This window comes from Gekko japonicus, unplaced genomic scaffold (assembly GCF_001447785.1).
Source record: "Gekko japonicus isolate JY-2015 unplaced genomic scaffold, Gekko_japonicus_V1.1 scaffold1020, whole genome shotgun sequence".
Classification (NCBI taxonomy): Eukaryota; Metazoa; Chordata; class Lepidosauria; order Squamata; family Gekkonidae; genus Gekko; species Gekko japonicus.
This window is the reverse complement of record NW_015177039.1, coordinates 302253-317074: the sequence shown is the minus strand read 5'-3', so window position 1 is coordinate 317074 and position 14822 is coordinate 302253. Positions and strand designations below refer to the sequence as shown.

Genomic DNA, 14822 nt, shown 5'->3' with positions numbered 1-14822 from the left:
CGGACGGAGGCTCCCGGCCTCCTCCGCCGGGCTGGACTGGGGGCGGGGGGGTGGAGCCGGCGGAAGGAGCACGGCCCGTCCGCCGGGCAGGATGGGGGCTGGAAAGGAGGGAGGCGGCGGACGGGCCGTGCAGGGCCCGTTCGCTGGGCAGGATGGGGGCTGGAGGGGGGGAAGCCGGCGGACGGAGCCTATCGGCTCCGTTCGCCGCTGGGCTGAAAGCGTACCTTAGTGTATGTGGGGAAGATGGCCGCTCAGACGATGCTGGCTCCGATGACTGGCTCCCTCCCCTCCCAGCCACCCAGCCAATGGCAGGGCAGGTTGGCTGAGGGAGCCAGTCATTGGAGGCAGCTCTTCTGAGTGGCATATTTTCCGCCCATACACTAACGGGGCGCATTTTAGAATTCTGGCACCCAAAACTCCTTTATAATAAAGGAGAGATACTGGGAAATTCCTTAGTGATTCAAGGTATGTATGTTTGTGTATCCATTTTCTCACCATTTAATAGGCTTGTAAATAAATTTTAAAATATAAATAAATATTTACAAATACATAGAAATGTACAAATTCCTCTTAATATTTTCAAATATTCTTTTTTTCCAGAGCCAAGCTAGGAATGCCTCAGTTTTTGAGCATAGAAGCCCAGAGTTTGCTGCGAGCTCTTTTCAAAAGAAATCCATCCAACAGACTAGGTATGGGGATGTGTCTTATTTTTGTTCTGCATAATACAGTGATAAATTTCAGTTACATGTTAATTTGTAGTTTGTTTTCCATGGCAATTCATTTACATTTGTTATTATGTATAAATAATGAAGCCAAACAATGTGCTGGTAAGCACTGCAAGAGGTAATCAAGAATGAATTTATGATATGTTGGGCTTTTTTAAAGGGTAAGACTGATTCATAGAGAGCAGGTGCATTAGGGACCGTTAAGCTCCATGCAGCACAAGTCAGTGGCATGAGAATGGGGTGTGCAGACTCCATTCCTGTGTCACTTGCTGCTGGTGTGGCAGGGATTCTTTCTCACACATCCATGTGGAAGTAACCAAGTGTCTTGTATGCATCTATGACTGTCACGTGCAGGGAACAGACTACAGGAAAGACCCACACCCTTCATCTCTGCCGATGAACTTCTATTTGCATCTTGTTGGCCTCTGTTGGGCAAAGGCTAGATGGGCTTGGCCTGATACAGCAGAAGATTGCTCTGGTCTTTTATTGTACGTTAATACATGAAGTCTGCATGTTGCCAAAATAAACAGACTCCCTGGCTGCTACTGGAATTTCTCCTTCTCCTGAATCAGTTTGAAATGTATGAAGATAACCTGACTAGAGCTCTCACTGCCCTTTTTTTTAATCCAGTGTGAGGCTCAGCTTGTTCTGTGCAGGAATACTTTTAAATCCATGTATGAGGATTACATAACAGGAGATCTAATCTTGGATCCCCAATACAATGTGCAGGGTGACCCATGGAATCCAGTGCAGTTTTGCAGTACACAGCTGAGCATATGCAATAAGAACCACACAGCTTCCATGTAAAATACCCTTTATGTTACCATAGTCCAATGTCCTTTTTAAATGTTCATTTATATTTCTAGTCCAAGGAATATAGTGCTTCAGAACCTTCAAACAGAAAAATCTGATGAATGGAGCTTTGACTCTCAAAAGCTCATACCCAAAAAATACCTTCTTGGTCTTTAAAGTGCTACTAGACTCTAATCTTACTATTCTTCTGCAGACCAACATGATAAAACAGAAAACACAGCAAAACAAAAAAAGGAGGATACTTACAGGGAAAAGAAAAACTGAACCTTGGATTTTGTTAAGATATGGCATGGGAATAAAAAAGAGCTGTTTAACATTAGTTGAATATGGAGTTAACTGATATCAGCATCCCTGGAGATTGTGGAATCTAATTAAACTTTGTTTGGGGAATCAGACACAGGACAGTGCAAGTGTGGGCAGACATGAAAATTGGCTAATGTCCCTAAGCTCCATTACCATTTCCTGACTGAGAGTGGAAACAAATATGCAGAGCTACATTAAGTAAATAATGTGACCCAGTCTGAGCCAAAGGGAAAGTCAGGCAGGAAAGATTATTTTCTGCTAGTTTACATCCTGTAGCTGCTTCACTGCTTGAAGTGGTGTGACAAAGGTCTACTATATAGCACCATTGGATCCCCACATCCACCCAACAGACCTTGCTTTCATATGCTGGCAGACAGTTGTTAATGGGATTTTTGGCAGTCTAATTTTACTACCATCTGGCTGAGCAATAGATCTTGCATTCCTTAATTACATGAATCCTGAAGAAGAACAGGAAAGCTCTCAGATATTGCTTCCCTTTGCTCCTGCGTCATTTTTTACCATTTTGTTAGAAATGCCAGTGTGGAGGGGAGGAAATAATGTCTATGAGTAAGGGTCATAAAGAATCTGGCACCTTGCTCATGTGTTTGTTCTGAAAAACACACTTATCTTTCATTGGCTTGTCTCTGTCTCATGTATTCACACCAGTTAAATAGGTCAGCCCAACATGGAGGAAACTTCATAGGCCAATTTCAGATCCACTTGTGACAAAGTGGCTGGTCAGGAGCAATTCTGTACTGACTTGCAGGCTCTTAGTATCAGGTGCCAGAAGTCAAGCAAGGCAGGGTCATTCAATCCAGGGCAGGGGTCAGAAGTCAGACAAAGCAGAGTTGTTCAGTCCAAGGTCTGGGGTCCAGGAGTCAGGCAAGGTAGAGTTGATGGCTTATCATGCATGTTGCATCCACGCTTAACAGCCTTTCATGGCTGGTTTTATAGCCCCACACCTAAGGGTCATGCTTGCAACCAGTTGCTCAGAAGCAATCCTGCAACTACTCATATTTGTTAAAAGCAAGCAACTGGCATCAGGCCAGGAGACATGCACTTTGACTTCTTATTTGTAGCTCTGTTCTCAGTCTCCATCTGCGGTGTTCTAAGGGTGTAGATGATACTGGTAGGCTGGGAATGGCCAACTGAGGTTCACCTGCTGAATCAGGGCTGAAGGGTGTCTGTGGCTCTGCACCAGCTGTTGGCTGTGAATACCTGACAAGGCTGCAGCTCATTTTCCTGCTGGTCAGCTTCTGTTAACTCAAGGCTGGCTACGTGATACTCCTCTTCTTCTGAGGAGTCCTCTTCTCCTGAGGAGTACTTGCTATCGCTGAGCCCTGGCTGACCCACAATAAATTGTGGGATTTATTTACTTATTGAAATGTTGTTACCCTGCTTTACATCCACATGGTGGATTCAAAGTGGCTTACAAAATGAAGCTGGTGTCTGCCAGCCTGCCTATTAGTCTATAGTTAATGGAAGTTCTCTACTAAGATGGGACCTAACACTTTATTTCATCTTTCTGGATTGGGGAAAAGACAGCTTCTAGGAGCTCTTATTCAATACTGGCAATAGATGGAGATAGCAATGAAGCTGTTACCCCATTTAGAATAGTTGAGCAGATCTGTGTTCTCTGGGATCTTACTCTGCCCTTTCTGTTCCCAGTTTGACATACATTAGGCCATTCACTAGGGTACTTCAGGCCCTATCCATCCAGCAGGATCCTTCCTTCTCAAGTAGTCAGTTTCAGAGGGTAGCCTTGTTGGTCTGCAGTAGAAGAGCTAGATTCAAGTTCAGTAACACCTGAGAGGCCAACAAGATTTTCAGGATATAAGCTTTTAAGAGTCAAAGCTCCCTTTGTCAAGTGCTCCTCAGGTCATCAGATGAGTTTCATTCTGGGGTACATAGAATCACAGAGTTGGAAGGGGCCATACAGGCCCTCTAGTCCAACCCCCTGCTCAATGCAGGATCAGCCTAAAGCATCCCTGACAAGCGTTTGTCCAGCTGCTGCTTAAAGGCTGCCAGTGAGGGGGAGCTCACCACCTCCCTAGGTGAATAATAAAGGGGAAAATTGATGTGTCTGATGTTTGGTTATGTTATGTAAACTTGAGGGAAAGGATTGTGAATGAATATGAAATGTTAAACATCAATACAATTTTTTTTTAAATTATAAAAAAACCCACCTTCCTAGGTAGCTGATTACAACTCTTACTGTAAAAAAGTCTTTCCTAATATCCAGCCGGTACCTTCCCGTCCTTAATTTAAATCCATTATTGCAAGTCCTATCCTCTACTGCAGACAGGAACATCTCCCTGGCCTCCTCTAAGTGACATCCCTTCAAATACATAAAGAGAGCAATCATGTCTCTCCTCAACCTCCTTTTCTCCAGACTGAATACTCCCAAGTCCCTCAGCCTTTCCTCATAGGGATTGGTCTCCAGGCCCCTGATCATCCTCATCGCTGTTCTACTTGTCATTTCAAAGCTCTAATGGTGCTGCCCCCATTCAGTTGATTCTGTGTTTGTATACCTAGATCCAGTTATGGGAGATCATTTGTGGGCTTTGGGAACCGCATGCTGAGGTTCTACTTGGGTTGCTCCACTAATGCAAGTGGACAAACCCATAAGCTTTATCCCATAAACTTCTGCCTCAGTACTATTAATTGGACTCTTAATTTTCATAACAGTGTTTATGCTTAAATTATTATATAGTAAAATAGGGCAATATTCTGGCATGGTAAATGCAGGATAATGACATTAATAATATAATAAAGAAGAGGTTGTGGATCAAATATTTGCTTTTGCTTACTGATTAGGCAGCTTACTGAACATTAAAAAATACTTGCACTTTTTTCTCCACTAAAGCAGTTTTTTGTCTTTCCACTAGAATCTTGATAGATTTTTTTAAAGGAAAACCACTTCTAATTAGCACTATTCTCTTTTAAGGACTGTATATAATATTAAAAAAAATACTAAAGATGACGCCATTAAGGCACAATAGTAATTTGACTGCAAGTTCCCATGAAAAATGCCCAAAACATTTCACTGTTCTTCCTTAGAAGAATCTGTTTACTTGTCATGCTTGGAGTCCTAGTTTCTCTGTACAAATCTTACAATATGTGTCTATTTGACTGTTAAATGAATTTTCTTGATGAAGAATGAGGAAACAGATCAGAAATTTTATAGATTTTGCACATTAATAACATCTTCAGCATATGGGAGTGTTGTCCACCCGTTTGGTATCTAATATTTGCACCATTATTCTTTCATTCGTTGTTTCAATTAGATTTCAGTGCTCAACATTAAATTACTGCTAAAGCACCAGAGCAGTTTTTGATAGGGAGGGTGTCAGTTACAGTAGTAAACAGAAGTGAGGGACAATAAGACAGTGGTAGCTCCCCAGGCCAAGCATTGTGATTACTGTTTCTCTATCACTTTTAATCTGATTGGTGTTTCCTATTGTTTCAAGGGCACGATGCCTTTTTTTTTTTTAATCCCACTATTCCCTGATGGAATAGAATGAACTAGGTTTCTTTCTGAAGTTGGTTTTAAATGTGAAATAATCTCAAAGTTTAGTGTGAGCCATTTTTAACCAGATCCATGTCCTTGGTTACTGGAAAAAAAGGGAATTATTCTGGCTTTGGGAAAATGGCTTCTTTCCCTGGTTTGTGCCGGCACATAAAGTTTACATACAGCGTACAATTCCGTTGACCAATTTGTCATGAATGTAGTTAAATCCATGAATGAAAAAAAGCACTGGATCATGATGAAAATGATTGTTTGAGCATGCTCTTCCCTCTGTCGAGCTCACAGGTTCAAGTGCACACTGAACACGGAGTGTATTTGAAGTTTCCTAAGAACAAAACTGTGGACCAAAATGTTCAGTCATTTACCCTTTTGAGTTAAGCTATATCTGTTCAGTTTGCTCTGCATGTAAAAATTCCAAGAAGCACAAAACCCAGAATTAAAAATATATTTCTCAAAAAGCCAGCTACCATGTATGCACAAGACTGACAGCCACACAGATAAAATACAAACAATATTTGTGTTTGGAGCTGGAAAATCATGAACAGATGGTGGAAAGCCTTTCCTGATCATTGCACTAGCAAACACAGCTAACATCTTATATGCAGTGAAAAGCAGATGTCATACTTTACAATTCATTAGTTGACAAGACCTCTAACAAAACAGTCTGTTTCTTTTCCAGTAAGAACAAATATTACGAAGAAGAAACAGGCTGATATTCTGAAGGGCTTTCAGCCTACCGCAAGAAACTGGGTATCTTTTAACTCAACTGAAGAAAGTGGAGAGTACTGGGAAGGAACACAGCTTCTCACAGGAATGGCCCACAAATCACTGCGCAGTGCCTTCCTGTTCCAGGTGTTCCGTTCTACAGGAGGATAATGGAAAACACTATTTAGTTAAAACAAATCAACCAAAATATATGGCACTCTCACTCAAATCAGAGAGTTGTTTAATTATTACTGATTTTCTTGAAAGTGCTGACTCAAACAAGCTAAATATACTGAAAGGGACCAAAAAGGGAGACATAAATGGAATATGAGGCAAATAGAATGAAAGAAGTAGATGTGCAGTGATAAATACAAATACACATACATTGAAGATCAGTGCATAAATTAGCTCATCACCTAAGCGGGGGTTGGGACTTTGAGTCCTGTTGATCAGGAGACACAAGCCATGCTTAATGAGATGGACCAGTGATCTGACTTTGTATAAGGCAGTTTTGTGGAAGGGACAAATCATGTGGTCACTACATACAATTTCTTTCTAGGGCTTTAAAATATGGTTTTAGCTTGCCAATGACACTTACTTTGGAGCAGGGGTTCCCAACATGCTGCCTGTGGGCACCATAGTGCCCACCAACACCTTTCCTGGCACCCTTTAAATGCTTTTAGAATGTGCACAGGGCTAGGTGGGGCTTTTGTACAGCAGGGCTTCTGATTGGCTGTGCAGATTGAAAGGCATCCTGTTAAAAAGAGCCTCTGCCCGAATGTTGAAGAGGTACGATTAGATTTATCTCTAACCTTACTCCCTGACATTTTGTGGTTGCCTCTGTTTCCTGCAGCAAATGTTTTGTTATTGTGCAACCACCCTGTGTCAGAATTCCAAAGGTGTCCAGGGGCTCACAACGTTGGGGACCCATTCCATGGAGAAACAAAAATACGTACAGTTTTCAAAGGGCTAGTGCTCTATGGTCCCATGATACTAGAATGATGGGGGTTCATGGAGGATGGTAGAGAGGAATCATTTAGTGTCGGTGGTTGTAGCTTCTGGTTCTGCTGCTGTTACTATACTCGTTATTTTAACATATATTCAATACCAACATAGCTATTTTAACTTCCCTCCCCTCTGTCTTTTTTATTGCCTTTGCAGGTGCTGGTCTTGATGGTGTTGAAGAAATTAAACGGCATCCTTTCTTTGCCACCATAGACTGGAATGTACGTAATTAAATGGAGAAAAAAATGTGTTATATGAATTGTTGGACACGAAGCCCAAAATTTAGCATTTTTCCTGGCACAGAACAACTGATCACTAGTGTAGCTTTCCAAATTTTCTCAACATGTTGGGCATTGTGCCCAATCCCATCTCCAAGTGGTTCAGCAACAGTTCACATTTTTATTTGAACCATCTATTTATCTGAGTTTTTTTGAAAATGTCCTGCTTCTGAAGATTCTATATGAATTTCCCCACCTTTTGTTTGTTTGCTTTGGCTTCTGGTTTACCAGGTTTTCTCCAGGCTCAGGGGAGCAATTTAAGGTATCTTAGAGGGGGCTCATAAAGGATGGCAAATGATAGTAAAAAGGTGCTGCTGAACTATAGCCAAGTAGAAGGAAGGCGTGACCATTAATAGCAGATGATAGGTGGGGCAATATAATGGCAGGTTCATGGCTTAATGAAAAGCCAAAGGAGCCCAGCATGGCTGATGTCATTAGCTATGCTGGGTGCTGCTGCATATTCAACAGTTGTGTGCCTGTTCAGTGCTGCCCCAGCCACCACCTGCCCCTTGTTGCCACCAGGGGTGTGAATTTGGTAAAGCCGGTCCCAAAAAACCCGAAAAGTTACTTTTCAGCATTTTTGTGGTATTCAGCAAGCCGACTGCCGAATATAGCATGCCAAATAAAAGCTGAAACTATTTGGCTTTTATTCGGTGTTATTCAGCATGGCCGAATACAGGCTCTGGGGGGGTAAACTTTAAAGGGCTGCACTTACCTTCTCTTTCCTGGCGTTTCTGTCCATTTCCTGCTCTTTGCGCTGTTTTCCAGAAGGGAATGGGGAAGCGGGACCTTGCATACAGCCAATCACTGAAAATACATTTGCAAATGGCATTGCAGCTTACAAGGCTGTTGTTGCTGCTAGCTTAAAACTTGAAACTCAACTACTAGCTTGCCTTCCCAGGGACAGGATTGGGGAGGAGTACTGGCCAATAGGATTGCAGGTAAGGGTGGGCATACTGCCCTTTGGCCAATCACAGAAGTTTGTTCTTTTTTTGAAATTCTTTGTATGGCCAGAGAGCATAAAAGCAAGGGTCTCTGGATGGCTGACTCCATCACTGCTGACAGAGCTTTGGTTGGAGATTGTGTGGCTGGTTTCTGCTTCAGCTGCTGCTGAAAGTCAGCTTCAGCCTTACTTTCCTGCTGCCTGAGAGACTAACCTGGACTACTTCAGATCAAGATCCTGCCTGCTGGAGAACAGAAGGCTGAAGACATCCACTGGTTCAACTGATTAGGGCCAGTTTTTAAAAACTCTTCTCATTTCATTGTGGGCTGGTGGGTTGGGGCCTGGGGGTGGGTGGGTAACTAGGTCTCTGGCCCCTAGGGTCTCCTCTTTCTGTGTTTTTTTTTGGGGGGGTTCTTCTGGTTTGTGGTTTTGTCTTGTACTTTCATTGCCTATTGCAGCTTAAAAAAATTAAAATTTTAAACTGTGATTGATATCACTGGGCTTGTTGGTTTGGGGGGGGGGGCGACTGACTAGGCCTTCTGCCTGGGGCCTAGGCTCTCAGGCCTCTTCCTGTTTGTTTTTGGTTCTTCTGGTTTCTGGTTGTGTACTTTGTTGCAGTTTAAGGTTTTAACTTTTTTTTTTTTTTACTGTGATTGATATCTCTCTGGGCTTGTTGGTTGGGGGGGGGATAACTGACTAGGCCTTCTGCCTGGATGCTCCTAAAATTGGATCCCTGGTCCAAACTTTTCCAAACTTGGGGTTTCTTTTGGGGAGAGCCTCCAGCAGCTACAGTACAAATTTGGATCCTGTACCTCAAACCCCTTCCCCCCAGGCCAATGAATACTCCTTAGAAGATTTTGCCATTGACTACAATGGCCACATAGGATATAATGGAGCCAGGGTTTTTTTTGGTATTCCCAAATATTTTGGATACCAATACATTACCAGTACTGGCATTCGGGTATATTTGGGAATACTGAAAAATTTAGCTTCATTATATCCAAATCAGAAAAAAGCCGATTTTTTTTCTCCTGCACACTCCTAGTTACCACCAAACAATGCCAATCACTCAAGAGCAGGAAACCCCCTCTTACTGTTGTCCACCCCATTTCATCAACTGCTACACACAGACTGTGTGGCTAACAGGAAACACTAGTGTATCTTTATTTCATGCTGTATGTAGGGTAAATTGCACCATGTGTTATGGTTGTAGTTAACAGTTCCCAGCTCTGAGCTAAAGACCTGTTTCCCTCCCCATTCATGCTAACACCAGCTGGCAGTCATACAGCCTTTAAATCCATTTAAATTTGCGGAATGAGTTTCTGATAGTTGTGATGCCCACACACACACATGCCCACACACAAATTACTGTTGGGCTGCTGTAACTATATGCATTCTTGGATGCATGCATACTCATGGGTACACGGCTGCTGACAAGCAATTATGTCTGTGTGCAAATTCCCTAGAAATTATGAAACTCACAAATCATTGAGTCTGTAAATTGGAGCAGCTGGAGTGTATAACATGTGAGAATCACACATCAGGGCTTTGATCATGATGAGCAATAGAAAAAGGAATAGGTTATCTTATGAAAAGAAATATTGCTTCTCTGTACATATTCTTTTATGGACTATGTGGTCAGAAATGCCAGGAAAATAGTGTGACAACACAAACTTTGAATTCCTGTAGTTTATCAAAACAGTGCTGAATAGGTTTGGGGAAAATGACATATAGCGAACACTATTAACCGAGATTCATTTTTCTGGCACAAAATATACCAATTTTAAGGAAATTCAATTACTTTAAAGACTTTGAGAAGATATGTAGTAAATTCATATGGGAGAATAAAAAACCAAGAATTAACAGGAAATATTTACAGGACAAAAAAGAAACAGGAGGATTTGGAGTACCTAATTGGAATTTGTACTACAAGGCAGCAGCATTGACGTGGATAAGGGACTGGAAGACTCTAGACTGCTATCTCTTGAAGGAAACAACCTGGGCGTAGGGTGGCACAAGTACGTTTGGTATGAAGACGGAAAACTACCTAAGAACTTTACAAATCACACCTTAAGGGGAGCACTAATGGAAATCTGGAAAGAAGTTAAATTGAGACAATACATAAAAACACCCAAAATATTCATAGAACCTTAACAGAGGCACAAAGAAGCTGGCCTGCACCACGTAACTCACACCAGAGTTTTCAGAATTTTTCATTGTAGTGTCACCTTTAGCTGAAGGTAGGTGATTACGAAGTTCAGCTGTAAGCAGAACAAAAAGTAAATACAAGCTGTCATAACCGTATCATTAACAATATGGCTGGCATCCTCAGCTGTCTCACTGAGATGTAAAGTAGTATTTAGAGTTTTAATAAGAAAAAAGTATCTGTCCTACACTTTGATGAAATAAGAGACTATTGATTATACCCTAAACTTTAAAAATATTGTGTGGACACCTGTTTATATGCAATTAGATGAGTTGATCTCTACATAATGAGCCCATAATTTGGAAGATGTTTCTCTGGGTTCCATCCAATATAATTAAGATTCAGGTCCTAATGTTGATATTTTAGCCTGGTTGTCTTTGTACTTAAGTGCAGTTTCCCACTCCTACCATAGTTTAGCTATGCCATTTTTCAGGGGTCTTGAATGTAGTTTGCAGGGGGGAAATAACAGCAGATGTTCTGTTTGACTTTGCGCTTTTCAGAATATGAACCAGCATGAGGGCTAGTCCTCTATGTCTTATTATAACGATGCATCCAGCTGTTAAAAAGACCTTTGTGGATAGGGAAAGGATTAGAGAAGAGGAATTGAGCTAGCATAGTTGCTTTGTTCTGATTGCCATTGTTACAAAAAAGGTCAGTGATGAGCTCAATTTATTCTTTGACTGAGTATCTTGGACACTTTCTTCCCCTCGCTCAGCAGTTAGCCTTCATCATTATCAAAGAACCAGGACATGAATATTAATATATTTTTAATTAAAGAAAAATGTTTTCTTGCATTCCCTACTGAATATGTTAAAAAGTATTCTGACTGCTTTTCTTCCATACAAGTCAGAAAAGTAACAACGAAGTACCCTGTATCATGTTGGGGAGGGGACCATGGCTCACTGGTAGAGCATATGCTTGGCATACAGAAGGTTCCAGGTTCAATCCTTTGCATCTCCAGTTAAAAGAATCTGGTAGTAGGTAATATGAAAGACCTCTCTCTGGGACCCTGGAGAGCCACTGCTTTTCTGAGTAGACAGTATTGACCTTGATGAACCAGTGGCCTGATTCAATATAAGACAGTTTAATATATGTACATTCTGGATCCTTATATATGTATGTTACTTCTGAGGAGGGAAGACAGCATCGTATAACCTGATCTCACCAGATCTCGGAAGCTAAGCAACGTGGAAGGAAGACCACCAAGGAAGACTGTGCACGGGCAGGCAATGGCAAACCTTTGCTTCTCACTTGCCTTAAAAGCCCCTTGCTGGGTTCGCCATAAGTCAGCTGCAACTTGACAGCACTTTACATACATATGTTATTTCTGTAACATTTCTGCAATACATTTTGGCTGCTTCCAAATGTTAGCTGCTTCCAAATCTGGTTGACATGAGAGTGTCTTCCAGAAGCTGCTCCATGATTGCTAGATTGCGGCCAAGTGGCTATTGACTCCAGTGCAATTGGTGTGCTCTCCAAACATTGGAGTTGGGTTTGTCCTGTCTAGCATGAGCTGCAGCTGAGGCAAACGCTTTCCAGGTGTGAGTCAACGCACAGCCACTAAAGAGATCTTAAATTGTCTTTATTTAACTTCACATGCATTCAGTAGATCATTTACTCACAATCGAGCTGATAGCTGGATAGAGCATTACATCTTTCTGATCTAGGTCAATCCTATGGCCTTGGTGAGAAAAGAGATGGGCTTCCCCTCTCCTTGCAATAAGGGTTGATGGACAAAGAAACGGAAAAGAACAATAAAACTCCTATCTTTGTGCCTCTGAGCTCAGGAAATTACTCTTAATGAGCCAGTCAGAGGGAAGCTTCTGGAACCCCTAACTGTGAAGTCCAATTCCCAGGTGCAACTACTCTTAAAGGTACATTAACGCTGGCTGGGGGCAGCACACTCCCTGCCTGGAACCCTATGGGTTCCACTACCCACATGCATTGCTAAAGAAGCTTTATAACTACACATAACTGGCATGCTATGCTGCTAACTATGTTCTGGGCAGAAAATTAAGGCTTGCAAACTTGAGTCTTCTGTCTTCAGTCTTCAAGTTCTTCTTTGGTGCAGATTAGGATCACATCAGTGATTAGCCTGGTGAAAGTCTTAGTCGGCCAGGAGCGGCTCTGTGAGCCATCGCGTATGATGACACGGACTTCAATCTTGCGGACCAGTCCATCCTCGCCAGGCAAGGCCCGATCTACAAGACCTATGGGCCACAAGTTGCGGGGTGCATCTTTCTCCCTCAGCAGTAGGACATCTCCTTCCTGCAGGTTAGGCTTGTCCGTTTCCCACTTGCGTCGGCTTTGTAAAATTGGAAGATACTCTTGCTTCCAATGCTTCCAGAACGTGTTAGAGAGAAATTGAACTTGCCTCCATTGTTGTTTGAACATGTCTTTGGCCACAAAGGTCCCTTGAGGTGCTGGCCATTCACCTGTCTTTAGTGTCAGCAACGTTGCTGGTGTCAGGATGGTTGGGTTCTAAGGATCTGAAGACACTGGAGCCAGAGGTCTGGTGTTGATGATGGCAGAGACTTCTGCTAGGAGAGTAGACAACGTCTCATATGTGAGGGAAGATGTTCCTGCCAACATGGAATCTAGGATCCTGCGTGCAATGCCTATCATGCACTCCCACACGCCTCCCATATGTGAGGCATGAGGAGGATTGAATATCCATGTACAGTTCTGGGTGCTCAGATAATTGCTGAGTGTGGGATCAAGGTCGGTGCTTCTGTGTATTCCCAGCTCCCTGCATGCTCCTACGAAGTTTGTGCCACAGTCTGACCTGAGTAGCGTGACAGGACCACGTATGGCAAGAAATCTCCTAAGGGCATTTATGAAGCTTGAGACCATGGACTCGATCACCTCAGTGTGGACAGCTCGGATACTCAGGCACATGAAGAGCACGGCCCAGCGCTTGCTGTTGGCCTGCCCTCCCCTAGTTTTGCATGTCACCACACTCCAGGGGCTGAACACATCGAGGCCTACGTTGGTGAAGGGGGGCTCTGTACTGAGACAGTCTGGTGGTAGATCGGCCATTTTCTGCTGCTGATAGAGCCCCTTGAGTTTACGACACTGTATACATCTCTGAAGTGCCGTAGCAATGCATCTCTTTGATCCAACGATCCACAGGCCTGATGCCCTGATGGCTCCTTCTGTGAGATGCCATCCTTGGTGACGAACCCTTTCGTGGTAGTGTCACACCAGCAAGATGGTGATGTGCTGCCGAGCTGGGAGATTGATTTTATTCATCACTGCTGATGCCACATCAGCCATATTCAAGCGTCCCCCTACTCGGAGTAGCCCATCATCATCAAGGAAGGGGCTCAACCTGAAGAGGGGGCTGGTCTTTGGTACTGTTCTGTCATTTTTGAGACACTCAAACTCCTGTAAATAAGACTCACATTGCACACAGCGTAGGATTAGCTTCTCTGCCCAACGCTGTTCATCTAGCCGGGTCAGCTCAGTTTTTCGGTGATACAAATAGTGGATGATGCGTGCTATTCCTAGGATGAGTGGTGTCCAACGGGAGAAGCATTTGAAGCGTCGTACCTCTATCAGATGGCGTCTCGTCTCAATCTTTGTTGCCATGCAAACGACTTGAGGCCATACCTCAGCATCCTCATCTGGGTCTAGGAGCTCGTGGTGTTCCTCCTCATGTTTCAAAGGTCTGTCTGGGTGAAGGAGGAGATCAGGGCGCGTTGCATGGTCTGCAGGATTTTGATCCATGGGAACATATCTCCACTGCTCAGGACACGAAGACTGTCTGATTAATTCCACCCTGTTGCTCACATACACATAGAATCGCCAGCTTCGATTGTGAATGTAACCTAGCACCACTTTGCTGTCTGTGTAGAAGGTTGTGGCTTCGAACCCACTGCTGAGCAAGCATAGAATACCAACCAGTGGCCCTGGTGTCTGGGATTTGAAAGCTGTTCTGTATTTACAAATACAAAGAATTTCAGAAAAATTATTTATTAAAATAATCATTACCATATTTCACTTGTGGGAATATCTGGAGGATATTTAATTCAGATAACTGTTTAACTAGATTAAATCAATCTATATTTTGTTGTTTAATTGAGAAGAATCCTCTTAAAAGCACTGGCTCTTCTGTTGCATTACCTTGCATGGTATTTGGACTGCAATGTACATGTGGACCCCTGACCATAAGTTTCCCTCACTGACCTCTATGGGAGAAGAATGTTCCATGTGTTACAGACTCAGAGTTCTAAATCTGGCTGCCCATCTTAAAAAAAAGATATTTAACAAATGTTATCAGTATATAACATCCCCTCAGCAATTAAAATCCTAT

General features: G+C 42.8%; 1 protein-coding gene across 1 annotated transcript in view; it reads left to right on the top strand.

Annotated features, from left to right (window-relative positions):
- The window catches only part of RPS6KA2 (ribosomal protein S6 kinase, 90kDa, polypeptide 2), a 244302-nt gene that overhangs the window by 180350 nt on the left and 49130 nt on the right, over positions 1-14822 (top strand). Inside the window, exons 10-11 of the mRNA XM_015428014.1 lie at positions 601-689; positions 7237-7301. Coding sequence (XP_015283500.1) covers positions 601-689; positions 7237-7301 — 154 coding nt within the window. The remainder of the gene's footprint in view (positions 1-600; positions 690-7236; positions 7302-14822) is intronic.